General features: G+C 42.2%; 1 protein-coding gene across 5 annotated transcripts in view; it reads left to right on the top strand.

Moving 5' to 3' along the window:
* rdx (BTB/POZ and MATH domain-containing protein rdx) overlaps positions 1–25,094 on the top strand; it is a 79,400-nt gene that overhangs the window by 43,944 nt on the left and 10,362 nt on the right. For 3 of the 5 annotated variants that reach the window (XM_089084884.1, XM_089084886.1, XM_089084881.1), the window contains one exon: positions 21,870–22,014. In XM_089084884.1, coding sequence (XP_088941010.1) covers positions 21,937–22,014 — 78 coding nt within the window. In that variant the 5' untranslated portion in view covers positions 21,870–21,936. Of the gene's footprint in view, positions 1–4,013; positions 5,057–21,869; positions 22,015–25,094 lie in introns of those variants that run through there. The other 2 variants (XM_089084882.1, XM_089084883.1) reach the window with 2 other exon arrangements.

Here is a 25,094-nt window from a genome sequence, read left to right as displayed (position 1 = left end):
CCCCCCTTCCACTCCCCCGCGCGCGCTTTCTATATGATATTAGTGCACTCGAACTGGAACAACATCCCGAAACTTATCGCGTAATCCGCCTCGCTTATCCGCCTCCTTTCTACAATTTGTATTTTGCTCACTTGCGTTTATCTATCTTTGTCCGTCGCTCATTCCATTTCTATTTCTAGCCTCGTTATATCGCCGTTTTCACTCTCTTTTTATTTGCTTTTCTCATTTTAAATAGTGCTCCTCCGATAGTGCGATTTCTCCCATATCAATTGCTACGTTCCTTTCTTCCTCCCGATCGCTCGCCGCAACTGCGTTATTGCTACGTTGCAAAAAATTCGCTGAATTGCCGCATGCGCTCGCAGCGGAAAGCAGCGGCGGGCACTCCCTGATGTAATCGTGCAAATTAATTTGACTCGCCCAACCGACTACCGCGAGAAAGTTACCCTTCTGCATCAACTTTGTCTCCGGAGCGGCACGGAAAAATCCCTCAACTCGCAGCCATAATTTACAAAGCAATAACGTACACTATTATTCACTAATTAAATTATATTAAATATTTTTCTTGAAGAATATATCGCACGCGGAAAGAAACATTTTTGCTGGCAAATCTAAAAATCTTGGTCAGTTTACAGAAAATAATCTGAAAATAATTTTACCTTCAAAATAACGATGTTCAAATTGGTTGAAAACTAGAAAATCAAAAATTTTTGCAGTATTATCATCGTGTTCAAGCGTCCTCCATAATATTTCCAGATCTGTATCTGATCGAATTTTTAGATTTGCCAGCAAAACTGTTTTCTCCTTCCGTGTACTTACTGTGTGCGTGCGTACATTTTATTTTATTTTAATTAAATTTATATCTTATTATTTAAACTTAAATTTTTTTTATGTTTTTATATGTTTTTATCTTTAAATTAAACTTTGTTCAAAATCTTTATTCTATATTATCTTTTAAATGCACACATTTCTTCGAAGTGTCTGCGAGGAAAGTTGGCACGATGTAACGCAAATCCACGGTTTTATTCGTTCACGAGTATGAAGATCGCATTTGAAGTAATTGCGGGCTAAAAACTGTTCTCCCTCTCTCTCTCTCTCTCTCTCTCTCATATTTAAGTGCTAAATGAACGCGACCCTTAGTCACTGGATTATCCACGTGCGATTGCGGCCGACTTACATTCACGCAGTTCTCCACACATCCAGAGAAGTTTCGTGCGCTCAATAAGGCAGCCGGCAATAAGGCAGTCGTAACTATACCTGTATTACATAGCACGTTCTCAATTTTACTTATCCACGACAGAAATTGCTCCGAAGAAATTGCTCCTTTGCGGACGGAGATACACGTGAACGCCGTCGTCCAATTACACACCCCGGGAATATCCCTCACATTCGGTGAAATACGAAATTTACGAGATAAAGCGGTCGAAACTTGGTTTTTACATGCCCGCGTCCTCAAGGGACTTTATTAATTCAAAGTTCCTTTAACAAAGATAATAAATAAGACGGAACGAGAACGCGAAACCCAAGAAGGTTGCGTAGAGAGAGAAAAGCGTAGGCGGGAATACCAGAAAGGATGGTCTATATATCGAGAAGCCTGTAATATATCGAGAACCCGTGCATTCACGCAGGGGCGATGGGAAGGTCTTTAGTATTAGTAATAATAACGGCAAACAGCGGGAAAACGCGGCGCACGCGAATAAAAGAAATGGAAATAGTGGCGAGCCATTAGAGGGTATAAAACGATTCTTGTGCACCGCGGGGCGGACGGGGGCTCAGGGTCATTTTTCAAGGGGGTCAAGGGAAGTCTGCGCCCCGAGGTCGCGCTTATTAATATCAACTTCTCCAACTTCAATTTGAAAACGTACAATTTCCCACGTTTTCTTTACAAATGCTACCGCACGGTAGCGTCTCTTCTTATCTCACAATCAGTTCGTTTCATCGGGACACGTGAGGAATACGTTTGCGTATGTGCGTACGTTGATATGACAATTTTCTTTGCAAACTGAGAATTTCTTCGATAAAAAGAATTCTATCAATTTTAATAATATTTTTTAACAATTATCTGAGTTCTAAAGATATATTACATCTATCTATAATAAAAAAGGTATTATTTTAGATTTAAAATTTGAATCTAAAATTATAAAATTATAAAAATATGTTTAGATAGAAATGTAATTAAGAAATAATATCTCAAAAATCTCAATTTTTTAAACATAAGTATCCAAGATGATTTATATATAGTTTTATTGCAGTGCGGAAATTAGTTGTCTCATAAATAAAAATTAGATTTTTATTAAGAGTACAAGAGAAATGAATGGTGGTACGAATAAAATAAAATTTCACTTACAGAACAACTAATCTCTGCATCGCAATGAGATTTTTGTCACTATTTTAATTACACTTCCATTAGAGCATACTTCTACTTGTTTATTTATTATCTTTGATCTAGACGGTCTCTAGACGGTCGCTAAACTTTTTTGTACTATTTTTAAATGCGGTTTAGAATAATCTACAAGGATCACATCATTTTTTTCATTGTAAATATAAAAATTATAAAAATATGGTGTAATACTTTTTTAAATCGTGGATGACAGCCTTTTCGTGTAATTTTTTTTCCCTCGTCTCCTTCATTTCAGATTTTTATTCTAGACTCCAATAAATAGACTCCAATAAATTCACACTTTTATCATTGAGCATCGAAACGGATTTTCGATATTTTAGTCGGAGATGGCTGCTAGTCTCTTATTGTTGGTTTAACTCGTTCGTTGTACACACACCGGATGTCCCTCTGCGGTGCGGTAAACCGTCGAACGCGTTTTGTCCGAAATGTATTCCGGTTTTCTCTCCCAGTATCACACCGTTCTCACAATGTCACGACGTCGTGCGTGATTCCGGCACGACGTCACGGTCCCATTGACGCCGACCCCTCCGCGAGAGGAAGGTACCTTAAACGGACTTGTAAAACATTTTCGTGACCCCTTTTTCGCGTAATTCGACGAACAGAGACGGGCGAGCTCTCTCAGTTTCCGGTGCTGCCGCGCGAACCGTCAACGCCTACCGCACGTATTGTATGTCTTATGTATGTATGTATGTATGTATGCATGTATGTGTGTGTCGCGGCTCGCGGCGAATCAGCTTTCGATCTTTATCGTCGACGTTACAAATAATTATTTTTGGAAAACGGAGAATGCGTTATAATTGGGATCGAGAGTTTTCGTATCGCGCGGTGATTAAAGCCCGATCCTTTGAGCGAGATATGTTTCTAATCCGAGGAGGATTTGCCGCATGCTAAGCGCACAGCCGAGGAGAAACCATCCCTCTTTCTCACATCCCTTTCTTCTGGAAGCGCGTATAGAACCCCTCGTCCGTCTGAAGGACTCGATTTATCCGCTCTCCCTCGGTTAATCCTCGACCGGGTGCGCTTTTGTCGAAAAAGTGGCGCGGAGGATGCGTTCAAGGTCTTCATTCGTATTGTTATTTGCTTACTGCGGTATCGAAGATACGTTTTCGATCTTTCCTCCCTTCGATGAGGATTTCCTCGCGATTTCATCCATGAGAGCTGTCAAAGGCGAGCTGTCTAGTGCTTTTCTCATATATCTTATTTATACAATTTTGAAAATTCGTCTCGCGCGCTTCTGCACTCTCGTAGAATTTTCAATTTCTACAATTTTCGAGAGAGAGGCGAACGAGAACCGATTTGAGGTTGGTTCGTCGAAAAGTCCCGGAATAACCTCGTGGTCCAGGAAACGGCGTTTAATACAATTTCGGTGCAGGGCGAGTAGCCTGGACGAAGCGACGGCGGTGCCCCGCACACACACACACACACTTCGTGGGGCAAAATTTCCTGCAGGGCGGCGAAGAGAGAGAAAGGGCGCGTGCATGAGAGAGAGAGAGAGAGAGAGAGAGAGAGAGAGAGAGAAGGAGAAGGAGAAGGAGAAGGAGAAGGTAGGGGAGTGGAGTCTTGGGTGCGCGCGACGGGAGGAAGGGAAAGAGATGATATCGTCGTTCTCCGGCACGACATGAGGTCGCGGAGCTAGCCGAGCACGTCCGAGCGTAGCCGAGGCGTCGTGCTCCACGGACTCCGGGGTGGGGGAGCAGCGGGCGTTCAGTAGCTGCTCTCAGTCGAGCCAGCGCCGTAAGCCGGAGTCCAAGTCGCGAGTTCGCGGAGAGTACCTCGGGGAGCGGCAGAGTAACACAAGAGAGGAAGAGAGGAGGCGTTCGATACCATCGCACGCAGTGTTGCACGCGCGCACGACATCGGCACGACCGGACGGGGGCGAAGAGACACGAGTGAGGCGAGGAACCCCGCGAGATAAACGAGAGAGATCTCTCGAGGCGCGAGTTGGCGATTGGCCGCGAGCCGAGGGAGAACGAGAGAAAGAGAGAACGAAGGCGGTTTTGCGTGCCGCCTCTCCTCACTCTCTTCTCCTTCAGAGATTGATTCCGCGAGCATCGTCGTCGCGGCGTCGTCGACCGTCGTCGCTCCCGCATCCTCTCCGAGAAGCGACGTCTCGTCGTCGGCTTAACTTCGTTGTCGTTGCTCTCCGGCGGATGTACGCCGATAAAAATGTGGTGATGACAGTGACCGGATACCGAGGAGAGAGGAGAGAGGAGGGACTTCTCCGCATTTCTCAGGCGACGTTTGGATAATTGCCGTGTGTTGCGCGAGAGCACCCCAGTGGCTTCGTCGTCGATCGAGCCGGCGCCGGGTGACCGAGAGCTAATCGAAAAGGGAGAGGAAGAGGCAGAGAAAGAGAGAGATACACAGAAAGATAGAGACAAGAGCCAGAGAGAGAGAGAGAGAGAGAGAGAGAGAGGACGGAAGGAAGGGTCTCTCTTCGTGATTCAGCCGGAAGTTATGACGAGCTCGCGCTTCATTCAAGGACGAAGAATTGTTCGCGCGCATGTGTCCAGTAGTGGGATATAGTGTCAACGACAAGTCGCCGCTCGCAGATCTGGATACCTTGCTGTCGACACCCGCCGGGCCCGGATTGTCTCATGTCAGGATGGCGCTGGCGCGGTACGTACAATCGTACGGCTCGCCGTTGTCGGAGCTAGGGTGGGTCTTCGTCCCGTCCGGGGCTAACCGGAGGGGTGAGGGGACGAGGGGGGAGGAAGGGGGGCCAACGGGGGAGGAGGAGATCGGGAGAGGGGGGGAAGGGTACGCGAGGGGTACGTCTCTGTTTAACCGGTACGCGCGAGGAGAGTAATCGCATCGATCCGGCCGAGAGCCGGTAGCAGCGTCCGTCGCCGACGTAGAGCACAACGCCGATATGCCGACGAGAACGCTCCTCTTCCTCCTCTTCGGATTTCTCTCCTCTTCGACGACGGCACGGCCGCGGCCGCCGTAGTCACACACGTATGTCTGGCATTCGCGATAAAATCGGTGACGGTAGAGGGGGCTCGATGATCTCGGGATCCTGGCCGAGCCAGCGAGCAAACACGTGGCACTCGGGATACTCGAATCGAAGGACAAGAAAAAAGAGCGAGAGATATAAAAAATACGAACATACAATCGCAAGAACGTAGCATTATCTGCGAAGGGAAGAAGGAAAAGGGAGATCGGAGGACGAGCGAGAAAAAGGGTGGCTTTCGGGGGAAGGGTGACGTACGAAACTCTCCGGCTGCCTTCCGGAGTTTGGGTGACTGACTCGCGCGAAAGAGTTCACGGGAAGAATCTAGAATTCTCGCCTCGACGAAAGTCGCGCGACGGTCAACGACCCGTCAACGTCCCTTCGGCGAGGATAACGGCCGAGTATCGCGATGGCCATTAGCTAGCTGTTCGTTCTTTTGTCCGTCCGTCCGGTGCTCTTCCCCGGTCGTCGCGATTCGCGTTCACGCTGGCCGACTGGAAAGTTCTTGGTCAAGTCGCGAGCGAAGGAGCGCGAATCAAGGTGAATACACCTTTTTACGTTAGACGCCGACCTTCCTGAGGCTGCCTGATGTGGGCTTCGTCACGGCTCGGCGATTCCGCCTGCTTTCATATAGATACGTCCGACCGTGAACGCCGAGAGCGCGATTCGATGGAATTCGAATGCTGAAACGTTCCCCGGGTTATCGGGTCTTCGTCCGTCCGTCCGTCCGTCCGTCCGTCCGTCCGTCCGTCCGTCCGTCCGTCCGTCCGTACGTACGCATGTATGTACGTCCGTATGTTTCCCCGTTCGTTTATTATTCCTTCATTTATTCTTCGTCATTGGGACTCGCGAGGACTCGTCGCACGAGAATACACACTCTTGACAAGCACGGAAAGCGCAATGTTTAACAAAGACGATTTAGTTTCTAAATCTTGCATTAATATTCGTCACTTTTATCAAAAGTGTTTCTTCACTATTAGGTATTTATTTTGAAAGTGTGTGAAAATCTGTATATCTGTGTTTACTCCATGAATGTCCGATTATTTTTAAATTTGGAGAAAATGCTTGAGTCACCGAGAGGCATTTTATCTCTTGAGAAATATTAATTGTAAATAAAACAACATATATTCTAAACACAACTATTTATAATACCATAATTAAGATTAAATATTTGAAAAGTTTACGATAAGCTTTTCATTCAAATGTTGTTTTCGAAATGGTTGAAACGTGATAAATACAGTCCTTTCGCTCGTGACACATTTTTCGCGTCAGCTACGACTTTTATTAATAGGATTATTTTACTAAATTGCTGAACTTTATTCAAAATTTCACTAACAATGTGAAAATGGCAACGGGAATACAAACATTTTTGAGGCTCGCAATAATGCGCTCTCGATTGTATATCTCTCTGTCTCGACGAGACAAAGAAGCTTTTGTGAAATCCATGACATTTTTATTATCTATCCTTATCGAGCCACCGATATGAGTTCAGATTATCATATGTAGCTCTCGAAGTTGTGTATGTGTGTATGTGTATATGTGTATGTGCGTTTGAAAGTCATAAGGTCTATTTACCTCAAGAGTAAAACGTTTATTTTCATTTACGAATACGTTCAAACTAAACGGTCGCTCCCGTAGATTGTCATAATTGTCTTTATGTATTTTTCGCAAATTTCTCATAATCAATAACGTGCGTGTTAATTACATGCCGCCATGTATTTTCGCGGAATATCGATATTTCTAGTTTCGTCTCGATAGGATCGTCTTGTTACCGTTAGTCATTACTTCCTGTTTTTGTGCGCCTTTACGAGTCATTGGCTGGATTCTCGAAGGCGGTGAATCATAAGACTGTGAACAGATCCTCGAATCCCCCCTCCCTCCCCTCCCTCCGCCTCCTCCTCTTCGTTCCTGCCACATCTGTGATTTAACCGATTTAACGATTTCAGAATTTTATTTTTAGAACCGCGGTGTCCTTGACACTGCCACGTTCTTTCCGCGAGTACAGAAATTGCTTGTAATGTCGCCGAGAATGTTCCTGCAGCTATCTCGCTCGCACGCCCGCGAAGTTAATTAACCTTGATGGCAAAATTTATTAAAATAAATCCTCTAAGGTTTATAGCAGAGACTTGAAATTGGCGAGACCTGCGACGAGCCTCGGCGAGACATTCACACCGACAAGTTTAGAAACGTCGGGTGTCTTAGAATCCAGGAGCAATGCGCGAATCTGCAATGCCCTATTAAAATCTTCTTGAAGATGGCTCGGTGGGAGATTCGCAACTTCGCTCGCGCGGCACGAATTCGATTTCAAGTTTCACTCTTGTTCGCGCTTATCGACGATTACTTTGATTATTTCCAGAACTGCGCTCGAACGTTCTCGCTTCCTCGCCTCAGGAACGCCGTTGCCTGAGAAGACGAGTATATAGCATAAAAGCAACATTACTGAGAGGTTTCCAGTTGATAAAAAATATTTTTCTTTAAATTGTTTTTTAATACAGACTTTTGATTGGTGCGTTAAAGCTTCTGATTGCATCGTTCGTTAATATTTCATCATTATGTTCGTTAATGTTTCATCATATTATTAGATAAAACACTTTGGAAATGTTATCAGGGGGTCATGTAATCTCCGACTTTATTTTCTTTGCGGCTTTTACATCATTGTGTCAGCTACCTGCGTGCATTTCCGTATTTCACTGCAATTAATCGTGTTCGTATCTCGTCGTGACCTCGCCTATCGCGAAGATTTACGATTGGCCAAAGTGTGTAGAAATCTTGTTCAGTCTTTTTTTCAAAATGTTTTCACGAGTACTTAATCTCTCGACATTTCTTAGCTGCCACGTCATAAGAATGACACCTTCATTTCCTCACAAAAAATTAGTCTCAAATCAAGAATATACATTCTTATATAAGCAAGAATATTATAATTTTCTTAGAAAAATTATAATTTTTATTTGATTGAATTTGTATAGATATTTATATAGATATTCTCATATATAAGCAAAAATATTGTAATCTTCATATAGAAGATTTTAAAACTTGAGTCGAGCAAAAGTGATACTTGCATCAATACAAATTCAATAAAATTAAGACTAAAATATTACAATACTTTTTCTTATATACGAGAATATTAATATATAATTTGATTTAAGATTTATCTTTTTTTTTTTTCTGTGCAGTTACGATTATTCGTATATAGCATTTGTACATAGAAAGAACGATTTTTTTTATTTGCCTATCCTTGTCGTTTGTTAGCACATAACACGGACGTCGGCTTGGCTGACGGTAAAATCCTCGGGAGAAGCCGAGACGGCTGCTTCCAAGGAAATGCAGGTGTGATTTGCATAGGATCGCTATTTCGCTGGCGGTGAATCGCGTCGAAGGAAACGCATTGATGCGCCTTTGGCGTCACGAAAGGAAAATCATTCATGGCGAAACAGGCCGCGCGGCAAGGCCACGCTACCAGTAATTCGCGGGGAAACTATAGCGACGCGTCCATCAATCATTTCGCAGCTGTCACGCTTATCTCTAATTCCTCGCTGCTCGTTGCTCGCGCTCGCTACCGTCAGTGGCGGATTGATCCGCGGATTTACCTTGCCGGACAGGTAACCGCGTTTATTAAAAAGCATCAAGCTGAATTAATGAAAGGGAAATATCCCTACGACGTCACGATTGCTCGCGTAACGAACTTTATTGAACGCAATTAGCGCGGGTCACTTGTCCCCTCCCACGTGACCAATCAAAAGTTTCTCGTCCACGTTTAAACTCGACGCTGGCGAGAAAGTATATTTCGGGTACGACCTGACATTCAAGACCTCGGAACTTGCAACATCGGAATACAGATCCCTTTTCGCAATTTCGTTACAAATTTTATTTGTAGGATTCGCTAGTTTGCAATTTATACAATCCGTGCTTTGTACTCGCAATTTTGTACACTTTAAAATATCGTAAAAAAAGATTCTAGCGTTGATCTACATGTGATACAGTCGCGGAAAAAAATTAATTTTACATCAAGACAAATATTCTCATATGTATAAACAAGAATCTCATAATCTTAATAATTTTAACCTTGATTTGTAAATATTACTTTTATTCACCTCAAGATTAAAAATCTTCTATATGAAGATTATAATATTCTTACTTATATAAATGAAAATATTTATCTTGATGTAAGACTAATTTTTTTTTTATATGACAATTGCAATTTGTAACAATATCGTCGCTACATGAAACGAACACGAAGGAACAACTTGTCTCAATAAAGCTTACTCTGGATTATTCTGGATCCAGTTCGCGATCAATTGATGAATAGTTAATTGCTTCGTTTTTTACATAGCCACTGACGTGTAATGAACAACGGAAGAGAGAGAGAGAGAGAGAGAGAGAGAGAGAGAGAGAGAGAGAGAGAGCCAGAAGAAACGATTTGGAGGCGCGTTCAGCTCGCGTCACATCGAACGATGAATCGGAAAAGCCGCAACCTTGCATCGCGGTAATGTTATCGTTTGCGTCACAATATTTTCTCGTCAGTCAGCGCGAGTGCAAAAGCTGGGAATGGCTTTGAGTGTCCTTTGTGTCCGTCGAACAGCTGGTCTCGCGTATGCGCGCGCGCGCGCGCGCGCGCTCGTTCGCGCTTGGTCGTCGATATGCGCATTTGCTTGAGTGTTTGTCCGTCGCACACCATCACCAGTATCACCACGTCTATCGTCGTACGACATCACTGCTCGTCTCTCGTACGACACAATCGTCGTAGATTAAAACACCTGCCCATATTCCGAATAACATCGATTACCGCTCCCCGTTCGATCACGTCACCTCGATTAGCACGCGACGACGTTCCACTTCTGATCGAGTGCGTATTAAATTTAGTCGAAGGCTTTATTATAGGCAAACTGTTTAGCAATGCAGATACCGGAGTTTCGGTGAATCGATGTCGCGGGAATTTAACGAGTGCCCGCGGTTACTCCGAGTCCCGTGTGATTTTTATTTCGGCGGCTTCGACGGAAAATCCATCGCAAATTTTTGCATCTCGTTCATTTGCATACGTTCGTTCGTTTGTTCGTTCTCTCCGCTCGGCTTCCAAGGACTCTGATAAACATCTGGGATTTGATGACGGGGATAACGAGATTATTGACGAATATCGCTTTGGCGACTGATATAAATCTTTCGGTCCGATTTCTTTTTTTTTCTTTCTTTTTTTTTTTTTATTTTTTTTATTTTTTTCTCCTTTTTGTTAAATCGAGATCGCAACCGGCATCGGCGCGGTCCCTAATTTTAATACGTGATTTACGTTTCAGAGAATTATTTCAATATTATTATAGCCTATACGTAGCGCACGCATATACGCATACGCGTGCATTCGGTAGCCGAGGCCAATCGATGTCCGGGACTCGATGAAATAAAGCCAAGTATAAAGGAGGAAGAGGAGGAGGATACGATGATGGCGGTGGTGGTGGTGGTGGTGAAGCGTGGCGGAGGGAAAGAAGGAAAGAAGGAAGGTTGTCCCTCGCACTCGGTGGCAACCTTCGGCTTCAAGGGTACAGGACCGTACGTCCCCCTTGAGGGTTCGCTTCCCCTCTTCTAATGGACGACGACGACGACGACGAATATCCCTCGGAATTCAAAACCGAGTTCTATTATAAAGAAACCAGACGGAAGGTCCCCTTGAAAATCATTCTGTCCCTCCCGTTCGCTTTTCTGCGTCGAATCTTTTCTAGATCCCATTTAGGATAAAGAAAAAGATTTAAGGGATTAGTTTAAATATGAAGTTATCGAGATTTCTTTAAAATTTCATCGTCTTTTAACTTTTTAACTTAACGCATATCTTTTTAGGAATATTAACGTTTTCTTCGTGATCATGAAATATTAAATAATTATAATAATCTTATATATATATATATATATATATATATAATTTACAATCATTAAATATTATAGTTTTAAATATTAATAAAATTAAATAATCATTTAAAATATCTATTTTTGATTCGTATGAACAGCTCTCAGAATTATAATGTGCGCTTTATTACAGCGTGCGATTCGCCAGTCTCTCTTTCGCTCGCTTTATTCGGGACCAATAAAATTTATCGTCATAATCAAATGCCGTGTATTATGTTTTTACGCTTGCACAATAGATATCGCAGCTTTGATATCGAACGCTGCTTGAGGACCAGTTTAAATGTTAATTTTAATGGGAAACGACAATTTATCTTCTTATTCAGGTGTTAGATAGTATGAATACTGAAAAGAATTTATCATGAAAGGGTCAAGTTGATTGAAAAGGGAGGGGAGGAGGGGAATGTCGACGACGCAGAAAGGCTACGTAAGCAACTATACAGTATGCGAAAGCTTATCGAAATTATCGCTGAGCAACCAAACGACAAGCAAACAACGGCGGTATACACGATCGAAGGCCAAATTGGCTACAAGGTCTTTACTTCTGTCCCTGTGAAATTAGTAGTTTCATTTTCAGAATATTAAGGCAATTGGCAAAGTTCTTGCTCTTTATCAATGAAGTTCAGAACTTGGATATGTTCCATGAAAGAAGTTCTGGCGATTATAAGAAAATGAGATGCAAATTTTTTAAATGCGCCAATGCGTCTTTTGTGCTCGAAGATATTTCCGAGTCAACAACGAGATCATTAATGATTACATTTATCATTAATGGTTACATATACTCAACAATAAAATTATTCTGTAATGTTACATTTAAGCATATCTTTTTTACATAACTATTACATTGTTATTTAACTGTTTTACGCCAGAAAGTGATAAAGAATTAATGATATATGTGGTAAAGTATTCTTGTAGATATAATTGCAAATGATGTTCAATAAACGCATTGACATTATTAATCCATCTAATCCGATGTGCAAATTTTATGGAATGTTTCGGAGAGAGAGAGAGAGAGAGAGAGAAATGCGAACAATGCGGCTGAGACCCGATCGGAATGATAAGAGGACAACTATCGCCAGACATACGTTCGCAAAGTAAATATCATTAAATATCATTAAATATCGTAAAGTGGAGCAATGAGAACGAGATTTATAGCCAGCGTTATAATTTAAAGAGAGACAGAAAACGAGAGAGTGAGAAGGAGAGAGAATATTGGTTGAACTATAGTTGGAGTTAAACGTCGGTGGATGGAGTCCGATCGTTAAATATTAAGCGAATCTAAAACCTTTGTTTAGTGTGTGCAAAGTCATGATTACTTTCCCCGAGATATCGAAGGGACATAATCCAAGGGTATTCCTTCGTGGCTCGCGTATCATTCGTGGCTAATAAGACGGCCACGAAGGATAAGGGCGCATCTGCAGGGAACGGACCTCGCAAATTGGCCGTGAGGCCCAAGGTCGTCCGGTATATCCCACGTACCGGGGCACTGGCCCCTGTTAGAAACGAGTCCCGGGGAGCTTCTCTCCCGGTGGAGATCCCAAAGAAAAGCAATCCTTCGGCCCTAGAAGGACGAACATCCAAGCCAGAAGGAGATCCGTGCCTCCGTTTGTGAAAGCATGTTTCATCTTAATTCTACATCCACAATCGTTGCTAAGAAGAACCAGACGTTCGTCGGAGAAAAGAAATCTATAAGAGAGAAATTTAAGGATATATCACACCTATTTTTATTTATAATGAGAAAATTATGAAAACGTTATAGAATATTCTAGATCGATTTAAAAATAATGTGAAAAATTTTATCACGGCGGTTTAAAACTTGAATCAAAAATTACTTAAATATAAAGTAGAAATGTAATTAAGTAATAATGACAAAAGTTTGAATTTTCTTTTTTTATATAAATACTTTAAATATTTAAAATAATTTATATAACGCAAACGTAATTTGCATTTCAAATGCAAATTAAATTTTTATTAAGAGTACAAACGAATGGTGATATAAATAAAATAAAATTTTATTTATAGAACAATCTGCATTGCAATAAAACTTTACATAAATAATCTTGAATACTTGAAGTATTTAGACAAAAAAATTGAGATTTTTGTCATCACTTTTTAATTATATTTTTATTAGAACACATTTCTATTTACTTGTTTTACAAGTTTTTGATCCAAGTTCAAAATCGCTGCTAAATTTTTTTGTATTATTTTTAAATATAATAATTTAGAATAATTTGTAAGATTTTCAATTTAATTTTTTCATTGCAAATGTAAAAATTGTAAAAATGAATATAATATATTCTTAAGTTTTTATTAACTATCTTTTATTGCTAAATTTGTTTATGAAATATTTATAAAAAGCTAAAATTTTATAAAGTTTTTATGCGTGGAATTAAAATCACAACAAAATAATCTAGATTTATGAATCTTACGCGATCAATGACTGATTGTCACTTTCAAAGAGATCTAAATATAAAATACATTTCTATCTGCATTCAAGATTGTTTTGTCAGCAAATGAATTAAATATTAATGAAGTTTATTAACATACGATAATTCTTAAATATGAAATATACGAGGGTAATTAACAAATATCCTCTCTGTGTTTATAATATTCATTAACGGTTCAACGACCGTCGATAATAATTTGCGGTGCACTTGTATAAATCAGCTTCTGAATGGAAATTTAGGTTGCAACGCTTTTTATTATGCTAAAAATGCGAGTCGTTGCGATATGCGTTAATATGGTTGAATTTATTTTGCAATGTTATCAATTCAGCGATATTTTGAAGAGTGCATTTAAACCATTTCTCTCGAATTACGATATCGACGTTTAATATCGCTACTTAACCGACAATTTTGTTGAAGGTGATTAATTTATGTGAGGAATGTCTCGGTATGCATAAATACGTTCTATACTCTTCATTAAAAAATAAATGTTATTGATATTGTTTCTTCATGGTGGTGTTTTACGAGTGATTTCAAAATGGGTAATAAAAGCACGTATACAAGAAAGCAGCTGCAATCGATAATTCATGCAAATTATTTAATCATATTACGTGTATCGCAACAGTTTGCCGGCATTTACGTTACGTTTTGCCATAATAAAAACATCGCAGCTTGAATTTCAAACGTGATTTTGTACATGCGCTAAAACGTGCGAACGTGCGTTATCGCTGAACCGTCATTAACAAGCGTTACACAAAAAGAATTACAGCGATTGTTTATCGCGGCGCGTAATTTTTAAATATATCGTCGGATGTGTCACGGTGTAAGTCGATTTATTTCGCAATTATTTAATTCGCTCGCGTCTGACGCGTCAGGAGAAATAGTTACGCGTAGTTCGTGCGCTATCGCGTAAAAACGGCATTTGATAATTCGTCGCCCTTACTTCGTCGTCCGACGTTCGTCATCGTGCGCTCTTTGTGTGGAAAGATCTTCGTGTGCCTCTCTTATCGTAGCCGTGAACCTTGAATCGGTGCGCCGCGAATCAAGTCGCGTCGAATGCAACGCGTGGCGAAGCGACACGTCGAGAACGATGTCTAGTGCGTGGAGTGGATTCTCGGGAAGAAAAATTCAAATGAATAACTTTAAAGCGCTCTACATTAATACATCGCTATTTTTAACAATATTAATGCATTATTATTTTTATTGACGCTGATTGAATGGGAATAACTATCTTTCTCTTTCTCTCATCTCTTTTCCCCATTTTGCTCCGAAGAATTGTTTTATTAACTCAATTTTGTCGCAAGTGTCTCATGACGTCAGCCGGTACGCATCATGCAGGAATGCATGAGTAAAGAAGGGAAATTCGCCGCGACTGACAGATAATAACGCGCTCTCATCACTTTCTTAGTAATTCTCCTTTGAATAACTTTAGCTTTATTCATGACGCATATTTAGGAGCTTAACGCGGATAGAAGCTGCCAGCGATTCATCGGTTTGGCTGTTACGTAATTGTTTAAGTTTAAAGCGAGCTTAGGATTCCTCGATCAGACTATCATCGAAAGCAAAAATACAGCGCGGCACGTGTTAATTAAATATTTTACTGCATTTTTTAAAAGTTTAACAAACAAATGAATTAACAAGCCATGTGTCAGTATTTGTAAAGAAACTTCGCGAAGTGTTAAATTCACTCCTTATACGTAAAGTAAATTTTAGATTTTTTTTGTTTATCTTTCAAAAATTATTTAAGACATAAAATATTTCATACAAAAATTTTATAATAGAATTGGCTTTATTTATCTAGATCAATAATATTTTTAAAAAAATAATTATTTTTGAAAAAAATTTTTTTTAATTTTTGGAAGTATCACTTTTAAAAAATATTATTGATTATATGAATCAGTAAAGTGTAACTAATTTGTATTACAAAACTTTTGTATGAAATATTTTTTATATCTTGAATAGTTTTTGAGATATAATATAGAAATTTAAAATCCGCTTTATTTATAAGAAATTATTTCATCCTTAAATTGTTAGCAACAATATTTTTTAATATTTTCTAAATTCTAAATTTGTTTATGTAACCTCTGTAAAGTTTGATTAAAATCAAATTTGATACTTCTCTTGCAAAAGATATCAATCGCAGAATGTTCTGAAATTTCAAAACGATAAGAGATGTTTATGAAATACTTTATTAGTTTTATACAAGAATTTGATTTCTACTTTAATCCATCGTTTCGACAAAATAATGATTAAGCTCTAAGTCTAAACGTTTAATCTTGAAAGTCGAAGGATAACGATAGCTCTGAAGTACCGCGTGCTCATATTTGCATTGTGTCGGCCGTATCAAGACGAGATACGCGACTCAACGCGAGCACGTCACGGGGTACATACGTAGATCTCTTATCACCACCTTGGGGACACAGTCGACGCAGCCGACGTTGCAACCGCCTCGTGTCTCCCTCCTCCCCCGGCCCCGTCTCCCCGCGTTACGGCATCTGTGATTCTTGCTCGTGGTTGTTGTTTACCGCGATGCAGCCGGGGCTCGACCGGACTGGTTCCCGCGAGACTGAACCGACAACCGGCCGTCTATCCTCGTCACCGGTGCATCTTCCTCGCGAATGAACGAACGAACGAGCGAATGAGCGAGCGAGCGAGCGAGCGGATCGCCTGTCCTCGACGAAGCGACAAGTCGGCGCGTGCAAGACGCGAAGGCGAGTCGCGCGGCATCGCACGCGCGTCTGCTCGCTCGCTCGCGGCGCCCTTGAAGAGAGTCAGCCTTTGTCTTATCACACACTGGCGGCTTACGTCGAGCAACGTCAGCCTTGACTTCGCCCCTCTTCTTCGCGGCGTTTCGTCTACTGACTTTCCTGCGAAAATCGACCGGCGGCGTGCGGTTTCTTCGACTCCGCTTCTCGTCGTCGTCGTCATCGTCTCGAGCTCATCCTCCCGTGGGTCTTGCTCTTTTTCTTCCTTTAATAGATTTCCGTTCCTGTGTGTCGGAACAAAGTACTAATGTGATCTCTCTTGGTCTCCGCACGACGGTGCCTATCTTTTCTCGATACAGGATAAAGGGGAAAAAGTGGAAACGTGGAATCTTTAAAGAGAGAAACGAAAAACTATATGCTTTCTATATATTTTTTTAATAGGAATTAGCTTGTGTTATTAGCTTTTCTCTGACAATTATCTTCAATCATTCATATCATTAATAGTTACTTTATTGTTCATTAATTATGAACATATCGCGTAGACTGAAATGATCGGAAGGATGCGTGATGGGTAGAATAACAGGAAGAGAGACGGTACAAAGAGCGAAATAACACAATATATGCATAGAATCGGAGGAAAAGCGATGCGGCACGTAATGGCGGGGAATGTCAAATGAGCTGTGTAACAGCGTCAAGGCTGTATATTATCGTTGTCAATACATCAAGGTCCTAGTATACATATACAGCCACGTGTCTCAGCAGAGGAAGCGCTCGGTATACCGAAATTGAATTCTCTCTTTGATAAAATAAAAATATTAAAGTATTCGTCTCTTCGGTCCCCGGACTATACTTGTCTATATGATAATATTGACTATATGATAATATGAATTTATTGTAATAAAAAGGAATGCGCATGCGTGATGATCCTAAAGTCATGTTTGTACGAAAAGAACAGTTTTGCTGGCACTTCTAAAAATTTGACTAGATACAGATTTGAAAATAATTTTGTTAAACCATCACAATTATTATCCACTTAAACATAATATTACAATAATATTACAAACATTTTTTATTTTTTATTTTATTATCAATCAATTTGAATATTGTACATAATAATTTAATTTGATTGAATTTGTATTCAAGATTAAAAATCTTCTATATGAAGATTATAATATTTTTATGAAAATATCTATACAAATTCAATCAAGTCAAGTCTAACATTTCTCTCAAAAGATTCTAACATTCTTGCATATGAGAATATCCGTTTTGATTTAAAACTAATTCTTTTTGTGTGAGTGGAAAGCTCTCGGGAGCTCTCGCTTTTTCTATTCCTCATGTTTTGCAGTCGCGATGCCGATGAACCGCCGAAAGGTGGCTGTTTCCGCAGCTTCCCTGTCGCAAAATCGTTATCACGGTCGCAGCGACGCATCGACGAGCCATGCGTAATCGCGATAATCATAAAGCCGCGGATTATTTTTAGCCTCGCGCCGCGTTGCACTCGGTCGCCTTCGCGACCTTCCGATCTTGACACTGAGACTTCCTTTTTCTATCGCTTTTTCCGTGAGCGTCAGAGCTCGGGGCTCGCGCGCACGTGCCGCGTCAGAGCTTAACGAACATTACCTACCTACCTGCCTGCCTGTCGGTCTTACGAAACGACCGGATGAATCAGATATGGAGATAAACACGCCTAATTATGCGGTGCGCCGAGGTACCGTGGGAGATGCCGATTGGGAGCGACGCGGGATCTAAATTCGACCGTGACGAGAGCGAAGAAACGACAATTCGCGAATCACCTCTCGCAACATCTAGTGATTCCGCTCGCATGCGGAAAAGCATGCGTTTTCGTCGCAATCTCGAAAACGCAGTCTCATCGACTGCTGCGCGACGGGCGGTATCACGCTAACCTCCGTGTCGTCCTTATCGATAATTACGTGGCGGAGCTCGTTGAATTATCCGTTATCAGAGAAGCGTAAAATTATCTGCAGTTAAAAAACAACTTTGTTCAGGAATATTTTTGCGAAATAACGGGGGAGGGGGGAGGGGCACGCGAAAGATAACGCGCATCTTTTTTTAGTACGAAAAATGAAAACACAAATGAGATAATGATAAACAAAGTACGTTGAGACAAAGCCAAGCGTGGACTAAATGAAAAAGATTAAACGAAGAACGCCGTTGGGGAGGGCAAAGAAACGACTCCGAGGGTTGTTTTCGCGCTGGAGGAACGAGAAACGAGGAACGCGATATTTTTTAAGCGACTGGAGGATAGAAATACATCGGAGAGACTGCGCGAATCGCGGCGATTTGGCAAGAACCTAACCGCGGTGTCGGACTCGCAGGCACTATAATTACGTGATTTCGACGTACTATGGACGGTTTTCACCTAACTTCCTCGTTTTCACCGGCGAGCTTGTGCCGGGGCTCCGTTCTACTTTCCCCTGAACTCTCGGGGTCTGACCCACGCCTGCGTAAGCCGAGTATCCCGATCGAATATCCCGATATTGCTCTAACAAAGAAATGTTGATCTAGGATTCCGTATCTGCATCTTCCCAAACCTGAATTCCTAAGCAAATGGGACGCGAAAAAAATCCCATTGCTGATTCCTAGTCTTCTCTTTTTAATCCTTGTATATATTTGTGTGTGTGTGTGTGTGTGTGTGTGTGTGTGTGTGTGTGTGTGTGTGTATGTTTTAGGATTTTATATATATATATATATATATATTTAATCCTTACTAAATAATTCCAAAAAAAAATCTCTATTTATGATGAATGAAAAAAATATCAGTAAACTCGAGTGACGTATTTTATTCATTACTCTTGATTATTCAAATTGACATTTATATTACTCATTGCGACATTTGTATCTAATTTAGAGAAATCCAACAGACTTTCCCTTAGTTTCCTTTCCTCTTAAGATAAGGAAGTTACGGTAATGGACCCTAGGATTTACGTTATTCCATATGAGATTTGTATTCCTGACGTCGTTCTCTTATTGATGAAACATTTCGTTGTTCCGCTTATACTTTCTAGCGGTGATCGCTTTCTCATAAAACGGAGCGACGGCGTATAAAATGGTCTCTCTCTCTCTCTCTCTCTCTCTCTCTCTCTCCCTCCTCCCCCTCCTCTCTCGCTCTGTCTCTTTCTCTCTCTCTCTTCCCTTACTGTCTTTTTTTTGCCCCGAATAACGACTCTCCCCCGCTCGATTTGGCGATGCCTTCGGCGGTATCTAGCGCAAAAGCGACGTGGGAGTACAGCGTTGGAAGTGTGGCGTGGAAGTGAAAGTTACGGCACCGAAACGCACGAACGGCCGAACGGAGAACGCGATCCGTTCGAAAAGTCGAGTCGCGACGCGATTCTCTCTCTCGCGAAATCGGAGAAATTCGTCACACGAAAGTACGCCACGTGAGAAAAAGCAGATTTCTGACGATAATAATACGATCCTTAACAACGCCCGGATGCGTATTTCCATGCCAAATGTTCAATTAAAGCAGGAAGCAGAGTTGCTTCCTATAATCTGTCATTATTCTCTCTCTCTCTCTCTCTCTCTCTCTCTCTCTCTCTCTCTCTCTCTCTCTCTCTCTGAGGCACGAGACTTTATTTTGATTACTATCGCGTATTGTAGCTGAGATTATTTATTTCTATTTTTCTATTTTAAAAACACTTAGTTTTATATACAATGAAAAAAATTACAGATTATTTACAGATTATTACATCGTATTTAAAAGTAATACAAAAAATTTTGTGGCGGTTTAGAACTTGGATCAAGAATTATTTAAATATGCTTTAGTAGAAATGTGCTTTAATAAAAATGTAATCAAGAAATAATGAAACGAAAATCTCATTTTTTTATATAACTACTTTATATCTAAGATGATTTATGTAAAGTTTCATTGCGATGCAGAAATTGTCCTATAAATAAAAATCTTATTTTATTTGTTCTGTCATTCATTTCGTTTATACTCTTAATAAAAATTTATTTTTTATTTACAGAACAACTATCTCTGCATCTTAAATGCTTAAAGCACTTAAATAAATAAATTGAGATTTTTGTTTGATTGATTATTTCTTAATTATATGTCTATTAAAGGACATTTCTACTTAATATTTAATTAAATTTTTTATTCAGATTCTAAATCGCCGCTTTTTTTAATCATATTTTTAAAGATGTGATTTAGAATAATCTATAAGTTTTTCATAATTTTTACATTGCAAATATAAAAATAATAAAAAGTAGACATACATTCTTAATTCAGGAAATATTGCCAAATTAATAGTCGTATTTAGTTAGATAAAATCGCGCGAATTCGCAGACGTTTCATCATTCCGGCGGAGATTCAATTCTATTATATTTTTATTACTATCATATTCGCGTCCGCGTTTATTCCATTGGAAAATTATTTCCGTGGTTGCTCCTTTTTTGTCACTCCGGTGAGTTTACCTCGTCGAATACGATACTTTCAACACGGCACATTCTCGAATCGCTTCGCGTCGCGAGAGCGAGACGGACTCAACGAGAGTTCGCTCGATTCAGTTTCCGTTTCCTGGTTGGTTAGGTCGTCCGATGGCGTCCGATGAACCTGCGGGGCTAATGTACTTGACTCGCCTTCCGAGCGATCCCGTACTTGGTACCGCACGTGAGCACCATCGCGTGTCCTGCGTACTCTTCCCTCCGTCATCCTTGTTCTTCCTACTCGCTCCGTGCCTCTCCTTCCTTTTCTCTCCCGCCTCGTCCTTCTCTTTCTCTTCTACCCTCTCGCGATCGATGACTTTTTCTCCATAGGATCCAATTCCGAGAGATTCACGATCCAACAAACAACAATCGAGTCGCTTTTCGATTCGTACAACAAGTATAACAAATAGAACGGTACGAGAAAAGATAACACGCTTGGCAAAGATAAAATATATATATATATATATATATATATATATATGTATTTAACTTCATAAATCTGATATCGTCATGTAAAAATTTCTTTGACCGTGTTACCGAAATAACGACGCGGTCGGACATTCGACCATGTCGCTTCGACTCTCCAGAAATTAATTTTTATTTTGAAAATTTCGGTCGAATTCGCGGGAATTCGGGTGGTCAATTATAGCCACGTTTGCGATACCGTTTCGCCGCGTGTCGAATGCAGATCCCCGTCGTCCGTGCATTACGGGCTGATCCAATAAGCTCCTCTGTCCCAGCGAACGTCCAGAAATATGGAGAGGGTCATCGACCCTGTGACGTAACGCGAACACGCGCGCACAATTAACGACATTCTATCGGGCGGCCGTGTGTGTGTGGTGTGGTGTGGTGTGGTGTGGTGTGGTGTGGTGGTGGTGGTGGTGGTGTGTGTGTGTGTGTGTGTGTGTGTGTGTGTGTGTGTGTGTGTGTGTGTGTGTGTGTGTGTGTGTGTGTGTGTGTGTGTACGACTCGAAACTATCGCCTCGTATCCACCCGAATTAACTGGATGGCACATCTCTTTTTTTTTCCTGTTGCAGACTTGCGGTGAGCGACTGTGCGCCTCAGACGTCGCGAGTCAGCTCGAACCTGCATAGCAGCAGTAGTATGGCGGTGAGCCGCGTCCCGAGCCCGCCACCGCCGGAAGTGAACACCCCCGTGGCCGAGAACTGGTGTTACACGCAGGTACGTTTTCATCGTTGGTGGTTCATTGTCCTCCGCCGGCGGCTACGCCGTGGTTTTAGCGATCGATTCACCTGCGCCGAAATTCACCCAGTCACCGTGAGCGGCGGAAATTGGCAGAAACGAGATTATATCACGGCGGCATTATATCTCTCGTTATATTTGTGTCATCATTGCGCATCGCTTACACCGTTTTATTTAAAACTAAACCGAGCCACGCGCCGTACAATTTGTACGTACATACGATGTAGGACAAATGTTTACTGTGGTGAGATTAATTCCACGTTGGAGAAAGATTCTCAGGGCTATCTGATCCGACATCCGGCATCGCCACAACTCGTTAGATTTAAATATCCATGTTACTCTTCTTCATAAATTATCCTGAGCAGCATACGATTCTGAAATCACGCTCATGTAGAAATTAGCTCCTTCTAAAATCAAATGAATCCTTCATTATTCAGAATTCATGGTTCCGCGTTGCATTTTTAGACATTGCAACGTTTCGAAGATTCGCTTACAGAACCGAAGACTCTCTACTTTCAAATGGTCTACGTAAATATAATTTCAAGACGACTTGAAATTCACGTTAGCAGAAAAGATCGTGCATATCGAAGAATATATGGGGAAAATTGGCGGGATGGGCTATTTTTCGTGCCAACGCGGTTCCCCGCGAGCGCAAATTTAGGACGAATTTCCGAAGGGGAGTCGGGAATGAATTTTTTTCCATCCGAGTTGAATCGCCGTGCGGACCTGGCGCATTCCGCGCGAACCGCGGCGGCCACGTAGGCGCGTGCAAGGGGCAAGGGCGAGGAGGAGCTAGGAAAGGAGGAGAAGGCTCCGCGCGTTAGAGGGACGCGGAGAGAATCCGCGCTCGGCGTCGTCGGCGCGCGTAGCGCGCGCGTGAGAGCACGCGCTCCTGGCGCTCTCATTCTATTTTTACTGCACTCGTCCCCCTCGCGCGATGTGAACGACCTGCAACTAGATATCTCTCGCGTCGCTCTCCTCTCCCGCGTCCTCTCCTGCCGTGTCACGGCGGTCACCCTCGCGGTGCCGCACGCGGTCGCGGAAACGTTCCGCGATTTTCGCTGGAAATCCGCGCGCCCTTCTCCCTCCTTCCCTCCCTCTCTTCCTCCTCCCTCCCCATTGCCCCTCGCGCCTTCCGCAGTTATTTCCGCTTTGCGCGACCGGCCGCGTGCGTGATTCGGACGGATCGCAACCAAGTCGCGACTCGCGTCAACGCCCTGGATACCGTCGCGCGAATAGAGGTCCATTTATCAGCCTGGGCTACTCTCCCCCTTCGCTGCGGGGAGATCTGCAACAATGGACGATTGTCTGTTAGTGGCAGTAGGGATGGTAGAGTTAGGAAAACGAAGTAATCGACTCTGATGTAACAATAGCACGGAGCGTGTTAACGTGTGTGTGTGTGTGTGTGTGTGTGTGTGTGTGTGTGTGTGTGTGTGTGTGTGTGTGTGTGTGTGTGTGTGTGTGTGTGTGGTGTGTGTGTGTGTGTGTGTGTGTGTGTGTGTGTGTGTGTGTGGTAGACACAGCGCTGATAAGTATAATAAATAAAAAAATGAGGAAAGTATAGCTCATTACATATACCGATAGTATCGATATTGATGAAAAATTCACGCGTTATCAGCCCGGCGAGATTAGCGAGCGAACTTAGAGAAGTGAGCTCTCTTCCCCTCCACGCTCTTTCTCTCTGGACGCGCCGAGATCCACTCGAGATCCAACCGTTAGATGCGGATCAAAAAGAGAAAAAAGGAGGAAAGAAAGAAAGAGCGGAAAGCGCGGAAGCTGCGAGCAAAGCCTCTCGCGTAGTCTCTCCCTGTCGCATATATTTAACTCCACCGTTCTAATTTCGACAGCGTGGCAGAAACGCGCGCGTTATTACGCTCGCTTTCTCGCGGGAGTTGCGCAAGAGAGCGGTCGCCGCGAAATTTTACGATATAAACGTTCGCACGGGGCCCGCAGCGCGAATCGATGGAGCGCGCGCGAACGCATTGCCCACCGCCTCGCCGTTCGTTCCTATAAATCGAAAGTCAATTCGTGCTCCAGTTAACTTTCGTAATGCGCGACACCGATTTCGCCGCGTCAGCGACACGGGGCCCGGCACAGCAGTTCGCCGCGACGTCACGTAACATCACCCGCCGCGGACTCGCCGCGGTCGCGGCGTTCAGATGAGCGTACCGTGATCCGCGTGTCGAAAATTCGCGGCATTGCCAGAAGATTCGTCCGTTCTGAAAGATTCGCACCAGTTCGACGCGCAACGTGGAACGACGCGCGAGTGTTGCCTGGCCGTTCGCGGGAGGCCGGAAGGAACGATCTCGGGTTCAAGGCTGCCGGTTACGAGACGATTATATCATCACCCGAAATCACCTGGTATTTTTAACGTTATATCCTTCGTGAATTTTCGGCCTTTTATCCAGACGAGGACGCGGCGAGAATTTAATTTCTCGCTGTTGTCCGAGGTCGTTGCGAGACTACCTTGTAGCCCCCAAGGCTCGAAATCCAAGGATCGACGTGGAACTGAGCGGATTTTTTTAGAGAGCCATAATTCGTGCGACTTTCGGATTTAGAAATTCACGCGATACGAACGAGAATTTATTACTCCGCGCTACAGTGAGACACGATTATAGAGCGCGTTTCTCGGATTCTTCTCGCTTAATTTATTTTACTTCTCTAATTCAATGTTTCGGAGTTAATTGTGTAATAGGATTGAAATTCAAAATTGAAATTAAATGAGAATATATACAGAAAATTCTCTCGTTTATTTAGCATCTCTAAAGTTAGCATTTTACAAAACATTCTGAATTTGCAATATTTACAATTCTGGAAGACGTCTACTTTAAGGATAGGTAAAAAATGTTAGCTTTAAAAATTATTCGATTGTGTCCCTGCAGTCCTTCTAACACAGCACGATATTTCATATCGTGCTATTTAAATAATTCCGCGTTATTTAAATATTTATTTCCGTCAACAAAAGAACCACGTGCGCAGCGTCCGGAAAATCCTCGCAGCAGGAGGTATTTTCGTAAGGCGGTCCCGCGGTCATTCATCTCCGTGACCCGATCGGCGAC

The sequence above is a fragment of the Pogonomyrmex barbatus genome, unplaced genomic scaffold (assembly GCF_055798465.1).
Source record: "Pogonomyrmex barbatus isolate J1 unplaced genomic scaffold, ASM5579846v1 scaffold9, whole genome shotgun sequence".
Lineage (NCBI taxonomy): Eukaryota > Metazoa > Arthropoda > Insecta > Hymenoptera > Formicidae > Pogonomyrmex > Pogonomyrmex barbatus.
The sequence above is the reverse complement of the archived record's forward strand: the minus strand, read 5'-3'. Positions and strand labels throughout refer to the sequence as shown.